The 19,585-nt window shown below is 30.7% G+C and overlaps 1 protein-coding gene across 1 annotated transcript in view; it reads left to right on the top strand.

Moving 5' to 3' along the window:
- Window positions 1-19,585, top strand: part of Dhc36C (Dynein heavy chain at 36C) — a 117,334-nt gene that overhangs the window by 70,556 nt on the left and 27,193 nt on the right. Inside the window, exons 34-42 of the mRNA XM_087149732.1 lie at window positions 1,814-1,931; window positions 2,985-3,070; window positions 5,054-5,196; window positions 10,609-10,775; window positions 13,478-13,677; window positions 14,982-15,145; window positions 15,728-15,881; window positions 17,706-18,031; window positions 18,847-18,976. Coding sequence (XP_087005858.1) covers window positions 1,814-1,931; window positions 2,985-3,070; window positions 5,054-5,196; window positions 10,609-10,775; window positions 13,478-13,677; window positions 14,982-15,145; window positions 15,728-15,881; window positions 17,706-18,031; window positions 18,847-18,976 — 1,488 coding nt within the window. The remainder of the gene's footprint in view (window positions 1-1,813; window positions 1,932-2,984; window positions 3,071-5,053; window positions 5,197-10,608; window positions 10,776-13,477; window positions 13,678-14,981; window positions 15,146-15,727; window positions 15,882-17,705; window positions 18,032-18,846; window positions 18,977-19,585) is intronic.

Genomic DNA, 19,585 nt, shown 5'->3' with positions numbered 1-19,585 from the left:
TAGTTCGCAAGATTAAGTGCAATTGCTTTCATAGAATCCTGTCCTGCTGCCTGATTGTGGTTGAGGTCCTAGAATGAAACAAGTATGACTGGAGCGTATATGTCTAGGGCCATCCTATTCATAAAGAGCCATTCCCTTATGCCTTAGCTAAGGTATTGTGTGCCGAGTCAAAGTCAGACTTCAATCGTTTGGCACTTCATAATCCTGGACCTCCTCAGGCTGCATTGTCTACCTTTCATCCTTAAAGCTTACCTTTTATGAGCGAAATGCATTTTGAGTCTGGTTGATACCTCAACATCAATTAGTTGCCAGCTATACTACAGTTCTGCTGTGGTTCATTGTTGTTTAAAAACACATAACCTCCTGGATTTTTTGTTGTTTAAAAACACCCAAGGTAATGCAATTTGACTCATGCCTCAGCGTTATCATTAATTGGTGGTCAAAAAAGCCACCTGCGCAATATTCCTGGTGTGGTGTTTAGGTGTTTAAAAACCTATGGGTTTATGGTCTTGATTTAGACATTGCTGTCGATCAAGTGAGACAAGAAAAAACAATTCTTTAATCATTTTTTATTTTAAAAATAGCATCATCACGCCAACAAAAGGAACCCCTCAGTAAAGAGATGAGACGAATTATTTATCGATATTATTGATATCTGCTCCAGTTATTGACAATTCTTAATAAGTGCATGTGTTTTTATTTCTTACAAACTTTAATTGAAAGAAATAATCTAAACGGACTTATGCTTGAATTTAAGCATTTATTTTTCTTTCATTTCAAGTTCCGGTTTCCACTAGGAAAGCTTAAATAGTTTAATTGCATTCCGTCTAATAGATGAGATTTCAGTACCTCTGGTATCAGTGGCTGTGGGAAATACTGACGTGAATTAAACTAATACGAGTATGAGCCATCGAATAATGAAATAAAACTAAACTGCCAAAATAAACTATTTATTAGAAACCTTAAAATGAAAACTGAATTAGAACATACCTCAACTTCCAAAATAGTTGGGAAAAGAAAACTATGCTCCCTGAAGCTCGCATAAAGCTAAAGTACTAAAAATAAATAAAACCTTGAAGAATTCGACGATTGAATTCTAAGGTAAACACGCTATGCGAAATCGCTAATCCAACTTACAAGCAGACTTATTGTTCCAGTTAGCAAGAGTTTCAGAGCGCATGCGTTACAAATCAACAAATAACAAATAAGAAAAGATTTCTTCTAACAAGTTATTGTTAAATTATTCATTAACGGCTGAACAGTGGCTGGGATTTTTTGATTGTCATTAAACAAAATTAACCCGAGTTTGAATTGATTATCTATCAAAGTATGTAAGAAAATTAATATTATTAGAATTAATAAGAATATTAATATTATTTTTATTAAAAAAAATAAGGCATGTATAGAATTTTTTGGACTTATAATGGTTGATGAGAATGTTGAAACAAGAAACAGTTATTTTCTCTTGATATGTCTGATTAATAAAAAAAAAAACTAAAATTAAACTCAGTGGTACGACGGCCCATGGAGGGTCAAAGCCTACTGTGACCGTCTCAGTTTTCTTGAACTTGAGTTCTAGAACGTAGGAGTAGATGTTCTGATTGGGTAGTCAGCCGTACGCGGAATAATCAGTTTTTAGTCTATTATCATGCTTGGTACTCATTTTTATCGATTCACTGAATGGATAAAAGGCTGAGTCAGTCTTGCGAGGTCGGAGAACAGAATCCGTGGCCTATTAGCGGCACGGTTACTAAAATAGTCTTTATGGATTTCTTTTTAAAATTTAATATTAAAAGGTACGCGTTTCTTTCAGGATATTACTCTAGTTAAGTCAATGAAAAGTCCTCCCGCAGGTGTTAAACTCGTCATGGAAGCCATCTGTGTACTCAAAGGAATTAAAGCCAACAGAATAAAAGATCCTGCTGGAACTGGCAAGCGATTTTTTTTGTATCTTCTTTCAATTAATGTCAATACTACAAATAAAAATTGTTTCATTCAGTTTATGTAAAAAAACAACACATCGACCTTTTCAGTGTTTTATTTTTAAACAGCAAGTTGAATCTTTTATTAAAACCGATACTCAGTGTCACATCTTCATCAGTAGGCTGAATTAGAGCCCCTGAATTAGACAGGCCGACTCATCATCTATTTTTGCTCCAAAGAGCTAACATAAGCACAATACTAACATAACGTTAACTTGTGAATTTTTTTGCTCCAATATTGCTTGATAGGTCAGCTCTGATAGGTCATAGTATAAGAGCCTTCGGCTGAATATCAGGAAATGGTAAGACGTCAGAGGTTACGTCATATAAAAGAGATACAGTTAAAGGTAAAACCTTAAAGTGAGAGTTAATTAAAAGTGATTTCCAAGCTTTTGAAAAAATAGGGAAAGATGTCTTGAAGCACTTTGAATTCTTGCTAACAGTTTCATGTTATTACTTTTAGCTGCATATTTACCTCTTTAGTGTGAAATAAATTCTGTTGAATGACCTTTCATACTACTAAGGAACACAGAAACGCTTTATGTAAAAGATTTTATTATTTCTGATTTTTGAACTAAGTTTTTTAATGACGTTTTATTTTACACACTAAAGATAACTCTATTAACTGACTTTCAACTTCTTATCGTTTCCTCTTGCAATCAAAGAGACTTTCTTTCATCAGTAGTGATTCGTTACACTTCAGTAGTGTTTTTCTTGATTAAATATCAACGCCCAAATGCATATTCTTATTTTTTTTTAAATTTCATTTTGTAAAAGGATTCTAAAGACATAGATTAAGGGTTGTAGTTACATAACATTTTGCATAAAATCACATTATTTAGTCTTAAACGAGCATTTATTTACTGATTTTTTATTTGTGAACTAAATAATGAAATTTAAGTTTTGTGATTTATTTGCAAATAAATGAATTTGGTAGATATTCTTTCTTCAATATGTAATTTTGTACACTTATGCGCATAAATTCGCGTACCACCTTTCTAGGAAAAATGATTGAAGATTATTGGGGACCCTCCAAGAAGCTTTTAGGGGACATGAAATTTTTAGAAAGTTTGAAAAACTATGACAAGGTAAGTGAAAAATAAAACTCCAAATCATTTAATTTGTTCGAAAGAATTTTGTGGTAAATTAAAACAGAAGCAGATCATAATTTTTTCTTTCATTCTGAATTTTCTTAATACAAGTGTTATGGAATAAATGAGTTAAATTTTCCCCCAGATTAGATCCTTTTCAAATGAAGTCACCAAATTGTATAAATTTATCACTTTTAAAAAAATGCGGAAACAAAAAAGTAAAATCAGTTTTGTATTTATTTTATTTTGTAATCATAGTTAAGTGACCTTTTGAACCAAATTGTAATGCAAACTATATAGAAATGGTAATTTCTAATTACAACCATTATTAGAGTTATTTAGTATTTTTGTGTGACATATTTTATATATGTAATAGAATCCCGTCTATTTCGAAAGTAACTTGTTAGCCTTATTTTCGATGAGTTATCTAATAGGTGAATTTAATATTGTGCTCCAAAGCTTATTTTTCTACTTTTTTATGTTGTTTAATCTATCCTTATTGAAGTTGATCAACTCTAAATTATTGAAAACCCCTACCACATTTAGTCAATGTATCGTGTGATTATTAAAGAATTAAAATTAGTAACTGCAACAATTGAAGTGATATATTGACATTTTTACATCAACCTGCTTATTACTTAGTCTTGTCTTCGCTATGCGATATGGACCACGCTTTTATTTTCTATTCATAGTTTTTTCGAAAATGTTGTATTTTATTTCCGTTTCTAAAATAATTTTCTGCTCTAAAAGTTATCTTTCCTTATATGTATTAGTTAATATAAAGCAAAATTAGGAAATTTTATGGCCAGTTATATCATTTCTGACAGTGGCCTCTTTTAAAATCACTTTTTCAAATGATTAAAGAAACTATTAAGTAAGGCAATTCTTTTGAAGTATTTCTTAAAACATTACAAAGAAAATTTTAAGAACAAATGTGAAATAAGTAGTTTTCAAAATGTTATTCCAAAATTTGAAAAAGTTATAATAAAATGCGAATGTAGTGCATTTTCTAAGAAAAAGTAGCGAGTGCCTGATATTTATTTTAATTGTCATTGGTTTGTTATATTTAGAGAGTCCGGTGACGCGACCATTGATTTTGCCTTATAGAAACCGCATTTTTCTTTACAAATAACATAAAAAGTAAAAAAATATTTCAAATGATAGAGTTTTATTTTCATTCGCAACATCATAATACCAAATAAGCATTAGTACAACATAATTGCCCACAAACTAGAGGATAAGTAATGCGCGTTAAAGACAGTTCATTCAAAAATCAACCGTTAAGCCTATAATATTGAAAATGCAAATTTATATTTAAGTGACAAATTACGTCCCTATTAAGTTGTTGCCGACAAAATATTGATTTGTTACAATACGTTTGCCCTCGTATAGTGGTAAATTATAAGAGGGCGTAATATTTTAATGGTGTGGTCAGTTGTAGACTACATTTTGCCATATGCGTCAGTAGGATAGTTTTGTGGTCAAGGGTTTGATTAGTATTGTTTTCAGATATATACTTTACAAGTTGATTGAATTTACATCTAGATGGCAGAATAATACGCAATAATATATCCATTGTATGGGAATGATGATATGCTTCACCAAAACAGCTCTTCTGAAGTATTTAAAAAATGTGACCTATCATTGTATTTAAATTAAAAAATAAAAATTATGATTTCAATCAATTTTTTTTTTTTACATTGTGATGAAACTCACCTTATTTCAAGGTTTAACTTGTAGTTTTTTCTAATAACCAGGTAGCAAGGGTTACCTGGTTACTCTCTCCTATATTTGGATCCCTTTGTACATTTTCTTGGATCAATTTGTCACATTGTTTGAAATGTGAAATGTACATGTAGTGTACATGAATTTCAGATTTTTCCACTGCTTACAGAAAGTTACAGGGATGGAACGCTTTGTCTTTAGTATGATTATAATAAAATCTTGTATTTTCCATAAAATATTTGATGTTATTTTTAGGACAACATAAACCCTAAAGCGATGAAGGAAATTCGAAGTAAATACACATCGAACCCAGAATTCGATCCTGAAAAGATCAAAAGTGCTTCCACTGCTGCTGAGGGTCTATGCCGATGGGTCATCGCCATGGATTCATATGACGCGTAAGTTTCCTCTTTTCATCGCATACTTAGGTGACCCCACTGAAGTGCATACAGATTGTCTATACTCTGTTTGCAAGTTAAGAAAAAACCATTATTCTTATGCAGAGAGCCTGTTTGCATCTAATTGCACGCCAAATGGGTGCTAATCTCCCAGCGCAAACGTATATCGACACTGCCAACTCTTAAAACGACATTGCACGGCCTCCTCTTTGCTTGCTTTCTTTCTAAACCTTGCAAAACTTATTGAATAAAAATAACTGTTTTGTTTCCCTTAAAAGTAGAGAGTTGCATCATATTTAAATAATACTTTATATTCGCATTTAAAGAAACTGATGAAATAATAATAAATATTTTTTCTTACAGATTATTTTCTACTGCAGCGAATAACAAAAGTAAAAATTCTTTACCTCGCATTTGATTTGTTACGAGCAAGTCAGTATAAGACGCGCCATTTTTAGTGGTTCAATCAAATCCAATGTTTTTGCTACGTCATATAGTCTCCTTATTTATCGAAATGTGACGCTGAGTCTAGGATTTTAGTTAGACTACGGAACTATAACCTTTTTTTAAATAATTCTATGATATATATCGCAAAAGATAGTAGGAATTAAATTTCTGTCTGACGTGTTTAACTTTTAAATTCTTTTATATTGTTTTTAAAGCATATTCGTATAATTTGATAAATAAGTAAAACGGAACTATATGATGATTACTTAAATCCTATGCCGCAATATGGTCTTTTCTTAACTTGTAATTTTTTAGTGATCTGTTAAAACATCGAAAATTATTTCACTTCATAAATTGCCTAGATAAACAACACATTACTAACTATAGACACTCGTTAAAGCAAACATAAGAAACAGCAACATTTCTGCACGCTTCAAATTACGTAATGTCATTTATTTCTACTTTATGATCTGAGGAGTCAAGTTAAACACAATGAAACGCATTGGTTGAAAGAATCAGTCACTTTATAAACTATAATACAAAGAATCAAACAGTTTAAAATATTATTGCAATTGTGGAAATTAACATAATGCCATTTTTTTTCCAAAGTCTAAAGATTTAAGTCAAAACAAGGAGTCAAGTTAAAGTTCCAACAAATGAAAGAAGCAAACTTTTAATCTCTATCGATATAGTGATCGTTAATGCAAACATTACAATCTCTAGCAATTAACACTAATGTTAATTGCAGAAAACTCTTGATTCCGTACTTTAATGAATTGCCTAGGTATTCTGCAAATTAACTAGGTAATGTGTATATTAACGGCTTTTGAGCTTTAGAGATAAGATAACTAAATAGACACTTAAAATAGCACTTTTTTTAGAAACAAGAAATAAAAGAAAAATCTGATTTAACCCTTTGACGTAGATTTTTTATTAAACATATTTTTCATACTTTTTCTTTATTTTGTATCAATTTAGGTCAAAATAAGTGAAAAATATTATATTTAGAATTTTGATAATTTGTGGTTATGAAATACAAAATTGAACACCGGTGGCTTTTTTCTGTTTTATCGGTAAAATCTTCCAAACACGGCAAACACAAGTTGCAAACAAAAATTATTTAAATTCACACTTATTTGCATTAGATTTAAGAGAAACAGTTATTCATCATTGAAATTTCTTTAATTTACAAAATTGATTATTGATACATTTTTGAATATGAATGAAAAAAGAATTTTTTTTTTCAAACTACATTTTTTGAATTTGCCATTTCAGTTCAAATTATAATTCCAAACTGATTTCTTTAGTAAATATTAGATTGTTTTTAATAATTAAAAAAATACCAAAATGCATTTTTGCTAGCAACTCAGGGACAGAAAAAAATGCATGTAAAAGGGACACCTGTATCCCTTCTGCTTCAAAGGATTAATATTTCTTCGTTATTTAATATCGTACGTCCTGCAGAAATGTCAAAAATTTTAATTTTTGATATTTCTGGAGGAAATTTCTCATTAATCAAACTTCGATTGATTAATCAATCGAAGTTTGATCGTGTTTGAAATGTGTAAAATAAGTAGTTCGGTTTTTAACTCATCGACACATACTGCACTTATTTGCTAGTTAAAAACATATGTTCTTTCTTCTGTTCTGTAATAGAACAATGAAGTTCTAAAAGTAACCTAGCTGATGTGAAATACAAATAACGGACCTAAATTACAACTTTCTGATTTAAGAACTATGGAAAATGAAAATTTATTCTGGCAGTTTTTGGAAGGAATTTAGTTTATTAGTAATTAATTTACACTGGTGTAAGAAATTAAGAGAATTTGCAGTCTTGGTCGATTAATGACCGATTTTAATGAAATTTGAATATGTACTTAGATTGATACAATACAAAACAAATAACCATTCCATTCAACAGTTGTAAAGCACATGCATGATCGTGCGTAACACTCGGTTAGAGTCAAAATGTATGAAATTGCCACAGGAAATAATAAACTGTCTTATTTCAAGTATGAAATCACGCTGCAAGATCTGTAAGAGGGGACCCTATAGCCCATTTTTTGGTGTTGTTTATTCTGCAACCGCTGTTTCATATTTTTCGACTCCAACGAATGTTATGCACGATCATGTATTACAATGGTTGAATGGTTATTTGTTTTGTATTGTATCAATGTATGTACAGTCCGCAAAAAAAAAAAGATATCACCCTGAATAACTTTCGTTCTAATGATCGGATTTTCACGAAGTGCCAATCTTAATGGTTCCGGGGGGTGACCTCAAATATGCTAATTAATTAGTGCTAACTATTAATTAAGTTGCGAAATCAGACACAAAAACGTACTTTCTCTTAATAAACATATAATTTTTTTTACATATTTGGATTCTGAACCTTCAAAATATAGGGGGTAGCCGCAATCTGGGAAATATGGTCCACATAGTTTAGTCAGGAGAGCGATGCAAAGTTCGTACCTCTTAATGTTAATTTCACTTTTTAAGTTTTTAGTCATATTTTTAAAACTAATAAAGAAATTCAAAGAAAATTTCACCCATTCATAAAACTCATTTACCCAAAGATAAATTCATGAAGAAAAAAATTTTTAATAATTGTTAATTATTTTTTATTATTTAATTAAATTGAGGATTAAAAAATTTTGAATTATAAGGTATGAATTTTTTTATACCATATTAATCTACATATTTTTTAATTGAAACATTTAAAGTTTCAACTGCTTTTATTTATTAGAAGCTGAGAAAAATTAAAATTAATTATTTTTAAAAAAATAATTTGGCGACAATAAAAAAATAATTAAATGGGGCGATTAATATTAAAATGTGATAAACTTGCAAGGAACTTGACTTCGCACGCGTAGCATAAAATTTCATTCATATTTTTTTCGCTAATAATCGTTTGCTAATCTTTTTATTTTTATTTTTTTTAAACTACAAAATACGATCTTTCTTTTTTAGTCGTCTAAAAATCTATTTTCAATTTAGTAAAGAAATTTGAATAAAAAATTTTATTGAATAAAAAACATTTTATTCAGCGAATGTCGAGTTTTATAAAATCATGCTTCTGATAGAATATGATTATACAACAGATTGTGCTTCTTTAATGTGATTATTTTTTATTTTTTAGTTTTTTTTCTCAATAACTGATACAATTTCAATAATATACATGCGTATGAATAAATTTGGAGTAAAATATTTATCAATTTCTCGAATATATATTTTATAAATATTAATAAAAATACGTAGTCAACATTTTTAAGCATCTCTCACAACATCGCAAATTTCTCAACATCTTATAGGGTAAACTAACCAGTGAAGGAACAAAGCTTAGCTTGCCTTTAAAAAAATTACAAAAATTTCAAAATTTGTAATTTTAGCTAAATGATGGTGTCGACATATTTGTTATTAAATACAAATTACGTAAAAAAATTTACATAACTTACATAATATTGTTTTAAGCTTTTGGTGGTTTAAATAATAAGTAGTAACATAACCAAGTGAAGGAACAGTTCTTACCATTAAATAAACACTAAATTTTCCAGAGCATGAACACTTAATTTTGAGAATGTTTAATGCTCGTTAGGAATCTATAGGCCACACAAATGTGTAAAAACAAGATTTTTCTTGGAATTACAACATATAACAGCAGTTAATGTGGAAAATGTTACTTTTTTTTCATTCATGGAATGGAAAGTAAAATATGTTTAAATACATAATTTAAAAAAAATGTTTTTAATTTTTTTTCTCACAGTTTAACAGTCCGTTCAAAATTATGAGCTTTTATCATTGTGCAATCCGATGATGTTTCATGTTTCAATGCTTTCAAAATGCCACTAAACATTCAGCAATTACTTAAGTTATCGAAAAAAGAAATATCGTAAATTATAGAAAACCTTGTGAGTGTGCATTAGAATTACTATACAATCTACATTTTATTTTTCAAGCACTTTTTTTTCTTCAAACTTTCATGCCTAGAAGACTCGATTAAAGCTGCAAAAATGATTATCCCTAAAAAATTTTATATAGCTATTATAAGTTACGTTAATTTGATTTTAGTATGAAATCCTCGAATAAACATAGCAAAAATAACATAATCTAAATAATATCAGATAAAAAGTTCATGTATTTAAATTCTAAAGACTTAGAAAGCAATAAATAATTTATAAATCGATTCAAATTTTCTTTTCAAAGGAGATTAAAATAATTTTATTTTTGCTTTTTGGACAGAAATCAGCTTAAAAATAGTCTATTGACTAGAAACTTCGAGATATTTTCGATTAACAATTAATTAAACCTCTCTGAGCAATTACAAAACATTATTTCAATTTTTTTACAGTCAGAGCGTGGTTGCCTAGCAACCTAGTAAAATTAAGCATTCCTCTTTTGAATTAGTCAATGGGTTATCATAAAATATTCATTTGCGCAGGCGACTTTTTTTGGTGGTTTTCTGGACTATCGCCAAATATGTAAACCTTTATTGCAACCCAATTAACGCCTCATTTTTTTTTAAATTTTGTCTACCCCCCCTAATTCAAGTGCCTAGATTCCAAATATGTTAAAAAAATTATATGTTTATTCAGAGAAAGTACGTTTTTGTGCCTGATTTCGTAACTTAATTAATAGTTAGCACTAATTAATTAGCATATTTGAGGTCACCCCCAGGAACCATTAAGATTGACACTTAGTTCGTGAAGATCCGATTAATAGAACGAAAGTTATTCAGGGTGATATCTTTTTTTTTTGTGGACTGAACATATCGAATTTTGATGAAAATCGGTCATTAATCGACCAGGTCTGCTTCTTACACCAACGTAGATGAAATACTCAAAATTTTACATCTTAACGATGCTTTACTATCATGTACTCATACAAAATTCTTGTTTGGTCTCATTTCTAGCAAATTAGTTAAAATTAGCTTGAAAGTCATTTTGATATTTTTAAATTTTGCGACAGCGTGGTGAAAATTGTGGCACCGAAGAAAGAAGCCCTAGCACATGCTGAAAGCGATCTCAGTGAAGCATTGGCTGCTTTAAAAGTGAAACAAGACAGCCTGAGAGAAATTCAAGCCAAATTGGCTGAACTGCAGCAGAAACTAGACGAGGCACAGAAAGAGAAAGAAGGTCTGAAATATTTCTTAATTCCTCAATTGACAAAATTAAATGTTTCATAATTCTGTTTTGGTCGAACCCTTTCAAGAGAAAATATATCATCATAAATTTCCTACCATATTTTTTTTTATGTTGTTAAATCTAATCTAGCATGCCTCATTTCCCTGGAAATCAAATTTTTCGATAGCATAATGCAAAGGTGATTATGAACAATTGGAACAAACCGATAATTTACAACAATTTATATAATAATTTTGTTGAGAAAATATATAACTTTAAAGGTATGAATGTATTACATAGCGAAAACAAAATCGTCAGCAGAGGGTGCAGATATTTAAAATAGAAGCTCCGATGATTGCTTCGCAGTAATTGCTGTTTCTTGTCATAAAAAAGTTGAAATTTTTCAACTAAAAATATATGTATTAAACTGAACACTCGTGCCCCCACTTCCTAAGTCCACATATTTTCCTTATGATACTATTAAGAATACGAGAACATAAATCATTTTTAAAAGTAATCATTTTTTGAAATAACATTTAGAATTAAAAGTTTATTGTTATGACAAATTGGGTGAGTTCACAACTGCAATTTAATATTTTTGCTTACCAAACTGACGGATGCATTTTAAATACAATTTTTGCATTCATCACTTTGTGCGTGAAGCTGAAAGTTCTAAACCATGTAATGAATCTCTTTAACCGTCATTCATAACAAAGAACAATTAATGTCATTTGCACCAAAGAATAATAATTGTAAAATGTTTTACCGATTTAAATAACTTTATCTTAGAATGCAACGTATATATGCAACATTATTCTAATAATAATAAAAATAATTCCTCCTAAACTCTTAATTTATGTATCAGACAAAATAAAAATGTATTGACAACAATGAAAACTGAGACACCATCCATTAGATTTTTATATATGATCCATAATCATTGCTCATCATCATTTCGTCCTAATGTGATCTTAAAAATATCTCATTACAATAATAACAGACGAAGAATAATCTTTTTTCATCCTATTGTTTCTTTCAGGTGCTACTTATTTTGCGTTTTAAAAAATACCAACTTAAATTTGGAAAAAGAGATAACGTGTAACAATGCAAGATCGGAACTGTATGTCGGATGATAATTGCTTAATTTTTTCACTTTAGAGACCACCAGCACTAGAAGAATAGACTAATGAGCAAACTGAAGTCTGCCATTTGACTTAAGAGAATTAGAATGCTTGGTTCAAAGGGTTATATTCCAAGACGATAATACAAGATTCTAAGTTACAAGAATCATTTGAGTAGGAAGAGGCCGGAAGTCACACTTAGACTTGAATGCTTAAATCGAAGTCAGAACTGAAGCAGTACATAGGCTCTGTAAAGAAAATTCTTGAATTGCTGGACACTGACTTTTAGCTGAATGATTGATTTCATGGAACGACATGTATTTCGGTTTCATTAGCAATTGAGTGAAAGAAATTTGTGTTTCCTTTGGGTGGATTTGAAATAGGAGAGATGAATCCTGTTTGAAACTGATTTTTTTTAATGGGATGAGAAGAAATGTTTCTCGAATCCTACTTTTGAAATAAACTCGTTACACTAAGAATTCGTAAAAAACTGTACTTTTACTTGGCAAAAGCATAAGTCGCGGTATGAAGTTTGTTCAATAATGGTGGGTTCCTCCACCTTTTTGCTGCTGCTCTCAAATTTCTAGAGAATGCCATGCAATCTTATATGGTTTACTTCGCAAACCATGCTCACTTCGCTCTCTACTAAGTTAAAGTCCCGCAGTGAACTGATCGTTAAGACACGGTTCCCAGCAGATCACCGAAGTCATGCATCACTGGCTACGGTCAGTGTGCGGGTGGGTGTCCACTTGATCAGTCTGCGTAGGGACCGAGAGTGTGCGGTATGGGTCCTCGTTAAACTGTGCTATCGTAAAGTGCTCGACTTCGCGCGCAGGTCGTCGGGCCACCGAAGCGGGGGTGCCATCCCCTCCGCAGAGGATCAAAATTGCGATGGCATGTCTTCGGATCATCCTCCGGGATGTTTCCCAGACCGTCGCCAATAGCCCATTGTGCAGCTCTAGTGTGACGTAAATTAACAACAACAACAACTAAGTTAAAACCCCTTGAAATGTGTCCCAGCACAAAATCTGAAAAATTTAAACCAATTATTAAATCTCTAAAACTAATTCTTCTTGTAGAAATAAAATTTTTAGTCAATAAAAAGTTATCGAAATAAAAATTTTAAACTGAAATAAATGATATGCACTGAAAAAATGTGCAGAAACAAAACAATATGTATGACGTCAAGTTCTTTCAATGTTAAGTCTTTCATAACTGTCATCAACGTTCTCTTTTGTTCTTCGATCATACTTTTTTTTTATTATACTTAAAAAGCGTAACAGCTCGACAAATACTCATCTTTTAATGAGTAACATTAGCAATGAAAAAAAATAATTCTCACTCAATCTGCATAAGTATAAAGTTACTACTCACTTAGTTTGTTGAACTATTCGCTTTTAGCCATTCATTTTTTCCCAAGATTGTTTCAGCTTTACGTTGTTCACGCGAGCAAAGAAGTTTCACCCACAAATTTGAAAGCATGTACGTTTACGCTTTCATATTTTTGACAGCTCACATGCTCGATATTTCTATTCCCAACTTGAAAAAGAAATTTTAATTATTTACATTAAAAATGAAACCTCTCTATTTTAGATCTAGAGAAGCAGGTAGAGCTGTGTGCTACTCAGCTGGAGCGTGCCCAACTTTTGATTGGAGGCTTAGGAGGAGAAAAGGATCGCTGGAATATTGCTGCTGATCAACTGGGTATCCAATACGATAATCTGACAGGAGATATTTTAATCGCTTCTGCTGTTGTTGCCTACCTTGGAGCTTTTACCTCTGCATTCAGACAAGTTAGTTTTTTTTCCGTTTTGTTTTCTCTGCCGACCAATTTCGCTCGAACTTTGTATTTAGGCTTATGAATCTGCATTCTTTAAAATGACGTAAAAATTTGCTAATCTCATACTTCAAAAATTTTGGACATTGTTAAATAAAATAATAAAAACTAATTAATATTTATTAAAAATCATTTTCTGCATGGGATTACTTTTGGATAAACAAACTTTATAAATATGTGCGAAAATTTTCAATTCACTTGACGTTTCTCGAGCTACGACGCATGAAATAAAATTAATACTAAGCGACCCTTCTACAGACCAAACTATTGGAGTACATGTACGTGGTTTTTCAATCAAGATATTGGACGTTTTTGATTTCGAATCACTAAAGTTTTTTGAATTAAAAATTCTAAAATCATTATTTTTCGACGTTGTAACGTTTCATTCTATTATCTATGTCTTATCTCGTGATATAAGAAACAAATTATAAATGAAATATATTTTTCCTTTTTTTTTAAGAGTGATTTACGAATTTTCTATAAAACTGTTTCATTGCTTAGAGAAATTTGGAAATTAGAAGAAATTTGGGTCCGTTAACGAATTTTTCACAAAATATCTTTTCATAAAAACGGACCCTTCACAAAATATTTTAACTTAAAACGGACCCTTCGCAAAATAATTTATCTTTTAATCGGACCCTTCATAAATTTGTTTATCTTCATTATTGTTTTGTTAATCGAATAAACCCTTCCCAGGGGAATGGGGGAAAGAAAGACAGATGTAAACGAACTAAGTTTTGTCTTCAGTATAGGCTGAATACCAAATATGTGTATGTTGCATGTCTAATTTAGTAGCAATAATTGCTGTTTATTTTTTAAAATTTAATTTTTTATTAATTATAATTTTACAGTGTTGAACATAATCTTGTATGTCTTTACAATTTAAAAACTCCTTGAAAAAGTTTTTTGCAATAACAGGACCCTATTTGCACACATTCACAAAAGCAGGACCCTGGTTGAAAAAATTTAACTTAGCGGTTATTTTATATTCACAAATTGCAAGTTATTTTTTCACAATTTTGAAAAAACGGACCTTTCACAAAATGTCTGGACAGACCCTTAGCTTCATACAAATCCTCACTTGGTGGATTATCGGATGAATCAATGGGAATTTTCTATTTTACATTATAGAAACACTAAAAAAAGTTCTCAAATCGAACAAAAAAGCTTTCTGACGGACACAACAAGCATTTTAATTAGTATAATGACGTTTTGTTCTCTCTGACAGATGCTTCTGAGACATTATATTTCCATTTTCAGGATCAATGCGTAACTTGGGTTTCCCTGTGTCAGAAGTGTGGCATACCTTGCTCAGATGAGTTTTCTCTGCAAGATGCTCTGGGAGATCCCGTTCTCATCAGAGATTGGAATTTGGCTGGTCTCCCCACCGATAGCTTTTCTACTGAAAATGGCATCATTATCACGTAAGTAATCTCTTTTAATTGTCGTTCTTTTCAACAGTTTACTCTTATAACGTTGTTCATAGACTTCGGTTTCACAAACTTTGAGCACAAGTGTATCTTTCATTCAAAACTAATAAAATAACTAAAATATTTCACCTCCATATCATTAATATCTCTCCTTAAAAATGCCCTAGAAAAGAATTAATTTGGCAAAAAATTATCGCATTTTGCCGCAAGTCTTAAATGTTTAATAGAATCGTGCAATATGGAGTCAAATCTAATGCTCACCTAGAATGAATTTCATTTCATAACTCCCCCTCACTACAGTGAATGACCGAAATCAAGAGAATGTCAACAATCACATAGTTGCTTTGGTGAATGTCCGAAATATTTGTTAGTATCCAAATGATATTAATTTATTCGTTGATATTATTATATTTATTCGGTATAATCTCTGAAAGATATAATCTCTTCTTCAGCGCACATGATTATATTCGTAAAAAGGAGTGCCTTGATTGGCAACATTGAAACGATCCTGAGAGGATATCGATTGCTAATTTGACTTTCCATTTACAATTTTTATATTATTATAATTTTATACAGGAATGCTAGAAGATGGCCACTCCTGATTGATCCTCAGGGACAGGCGAGCAAATGGATCAAAAACATGGAAAAAGCAAACAAGATGCATGTCATCAAACTCACAGATTCAGATTTCGTGAGAACCCTCGAGAACTGCATCACATTTGGAAATCCAGTAATTCCTTCTTTTGTTCTTGAAGTATTTATTCAAAATAGAAATATACAAATAAAAGAATTCTCTCAAGATATTAGAAATAATTTTTATAGTGTTTGGACCAAAATAAATAAATAAATGAATGAAATTAAAAAAAACAGTCTGCTACGCTAATACTTTTAACGTGCCATCGATCGACTACCGTTACTTATCAAATTTCAGGTTTTCGTCTACTTTAGTATTTACTCTTTTAGTAGCTGCGCGATGATTCGTCAAGGGCGGAGGGATTGAAATAAACGATTCTCCTTTTATACGACTTCTTTAAAATTCGATTCTTTAGGAACTATTCAACTGATTTTGCTCAAATTTTGGATTTTGCAATCTTAAATTGAATTCTTTAAAATAATGTAAAAAAATTGTAAACCTTACTATTCAAAAGTTCTTCGATTATTATTAAATAAAATAATAAAAAAATAAATGCATACAAAAAGTTACATTTTGCGTGGAATTATTTTTGGAGAAACTAATTTTATAATAGTGTACAAATGTTTTTCAATTCGCTTAAAAAGTTCTCGAGATATGACGAAATACGCAAATGGTAAAATTCAACATTATCTGGTCTAAACTTTGGAAAGCTCTTCTGACTAAACTATTAGGATCATATTTTACGGACTAGGGCTAACCCTATATTTTGGGGATCAGAAATCCGAATCCATCCATTAAAGAAAAGGCATGTTGGATCAGAGAAGTACGTTTTTGTGTCTGATTTTGTAACTTAAAATATTATCTGTTCTAATTAATAAGCATATTTGAGGTTACTCTCTTGAACCATTAAGATTGAGCCCTAAAACGTGAAGATCCATTCATTAGATCGAAAGTTATTACTTAATGATGATCCGTTTCTTTATTTTGCACACTGTATATTGTTTTTTCTTTTCATATTTTACTTGTATTTTAAAAATTATACTGGCTGGTTTAAACAAAACGACATTGAATTTGCGTCACGCCTGTTATTTTAGCGTAGCATTTACCATTTTTGTTATTTCTTAACTTCTTTCTTACAATTAGAAGAGTATGTTAATAAAATCAGTGAAAAATATCACTTAAAATAATGTCTATTCTAAGTAATAAGCATATTTGAGGTCACTTTTATGATTTATTAAGATTAGCTCTAGAACGTGAAGATCTGATCATTAGATCAAAACTATATTTACAGTAGTCCGTTCTTTATTTTGCACATTGTACGTCATAAGCGAAGAATTGGCATATATTTTTCTGTAATAGTTAGTAATTAGCATGCATTTATCATTTGGTTAACAACATCGTTATGTAAATTAGATCATAGGATAAATTCGACTAGTTGTCCGTTTCTCACACTCTTCTACGTTAATGTATTTGAAGCCATGAAGTTCAAGTGTGATCTGAGATTGCAAAAGCCATGTCGAATCTGTCCGTCAAAAACTGTAAGTCTGAACAATGCCTAGTGCTATCCGATAGTGTTTATAGTGACAACAATTGAACTAACCACGATAATGATTGAGTCGCAACGCTGTGCAATGAACTATTAATTACGAATAACGTTAATCATACATGTGGTGCATCATATACTTAGGGAAAATGCAAATTTCTAGAGATTTCTAGGGAATTGTAAATGTTTCAGAATGTAGTGAACCGAGAATAATGCATTTCTTTCTATGATATCAACTTTTTTTAAAAACTTTACTGCTCTCTTGTGGTCAAGACATGAATGGCGAATGAATTGTTATGAAATTCTTTAAATTAAATTAGTTTAGTCCATTTTTTTATTATTATTTCTGAAGGTAACATAATAAATATCATATTCAGGTCCTTCTGGAGAATGTTGGAGAAGAACTGGATCCTGTGTTGGAACCTTTGTTGCTTAAACAAACATTCCGTCAAGGCGGGATGGTGTGTTTAAAACTAGGCGACTCCACCATCGAATATTCTTCTGATTTCCGATTCTACATCACCACTAAATTACGAAATCCACACTACCTGCCCGAGACATCGGTGAAAGTGACTGTGGTCAATTTCATGATCACCCCAGCTGGCCTGGAAGACCAACTCTTGGGAATCGTAGTTGCTAGAGAGAAGCCTGAACTGGAGGAGCAAAAGAACCATCTTCTACTGCAAGGAGCGGAAAACAAAAGGTGAGATTTTTTTCCCTTTTGTTTAATTTTTGAAGTGCTCAACGCGTAGAGGTCTGAACCTCTTAACGGTTTCGTTTCCTCTGTAAATATTTGCCTCAACTTTTGCTGATACCCAAAACCCGAAGCCATAAAATGAGTTCAACCGTTTCTGTTACGTAACGAGCTCGTTTGTTTCTTTGTTAGAAGAGCAGAAGCGCACTTCAAACCCAATATCTACTTAAATTTGGAATGAAGTTGCAGAAGATATTTACGTTTTGGATATCTACAATGTCACTTAAGTTAAAAATTTATTATAGTTCTATAGAATATTCTACTGACATAATTCTGGCATGCTATAGTCCATTGATTCATCTATTCTCTCTCACTTAGAAATACGTTTTACGTAATTTACTTAACTTTAATACGTTTTGCGTAAAAATTCTGAAGGATATCAAAATGGCTTTTAAAAATTTCTAATTGGCGCCCAGTATATTACAATTTTCTTAACTACTTACCATTTGTTTTCATGACAGAATGAAGCCTAAAAAATCGGCCCTTATTCTTAAAAATTTTGTTTCAAATCTCATAAATCTTTCTTTAACTTTTTTTCCAAACAAATTATCAACTTCCAAAAATGTATAAAAAATGAAATGCTTATATATAAAGAAAAACAGCAATTCTTCACATCAATCATATTTTAAAGTTTTGATTTTACTTTTCTTATGAAATAAAAGAAGCTCATGGATCAATCAAATTGGTTATTAGGGATTTTTGTTAAGTAGAGATCAAATGCTTACTGAAATCAAAATTTATTTTATTCACTTCTTTTATTAAAGGCAACTGAAATCAATTGAAGACAAAATTCTCGAGTTGTTGACTTCTGGCTCAAATATTTTGGAAGATGAAACAGCCATCAAAGTAATATCATCAAGTAAAGAATTATCGAATGAAATTCAACAAAAACAAGTAAGATTATTTTTCTCTTAAAGTGGGTGCCAATTCGAAAAAAGTTAAATATCTTTGTGCTGTAATCTATTTTGAATATAGAACATTCATTTATTCTACTAAGATATAAACTTCACGTATCTGTTGTTTGCAAAGCTGCTACTATTCATATCGTTTCAACTTTAACCATTGGTCATAAAATGTGACGTTTGGAGGAGTGAATTGCTTTATATACTTCTTCGAAAAACTGACAAAAGCAATGCGTGCATTGAAATTAAAGAGAGATTCTTCCTATATCTATTTTATATGTTAATTTCGTGTTTCATGGAACTAATATATTTGTATTCAAGAGCCAATTTTTGTAAGTAATCAACGAATAAGAGAATTTCTCTTCTCTCAATAAATGTCACGGTTCTGAAGTTTGCGACTTTTCCTCATTTTTTTTTGTTCCTACTTTTTCTGTTCCTACTTTTCATTCGAATTATTCAACCGACTTCGCTCAAGTTTTATATTTTGCCACATAAAATTACATATTTTAAAAGGACGTAAAAAATTATGTACAATTCAAAATTTTTTGACTATTATTTAATGAACTAATAATAATAAATATTTACTAAAATTTATTTTTTA

This window comes from Parasteatoda tepidariorum, chromosome 8, assembly GCF_982258835.1.
Source record: "Parasteatoda tepidariorum strain Cologne lab strain chromosome 8, Ptep-v5.0, whole genome shotgun sequence".
Classification (NCBI taxonomy): domain Eukaryota; kingdom Metazoa; phylum Arthropoda; class Arachnida; order Araneae; family Theridiidae; genus Parasteatoda; species Parasteatoda tepidariorum.
This window is presented reverse-complemented; position numbering and strand designations above follow the sequence as displayed.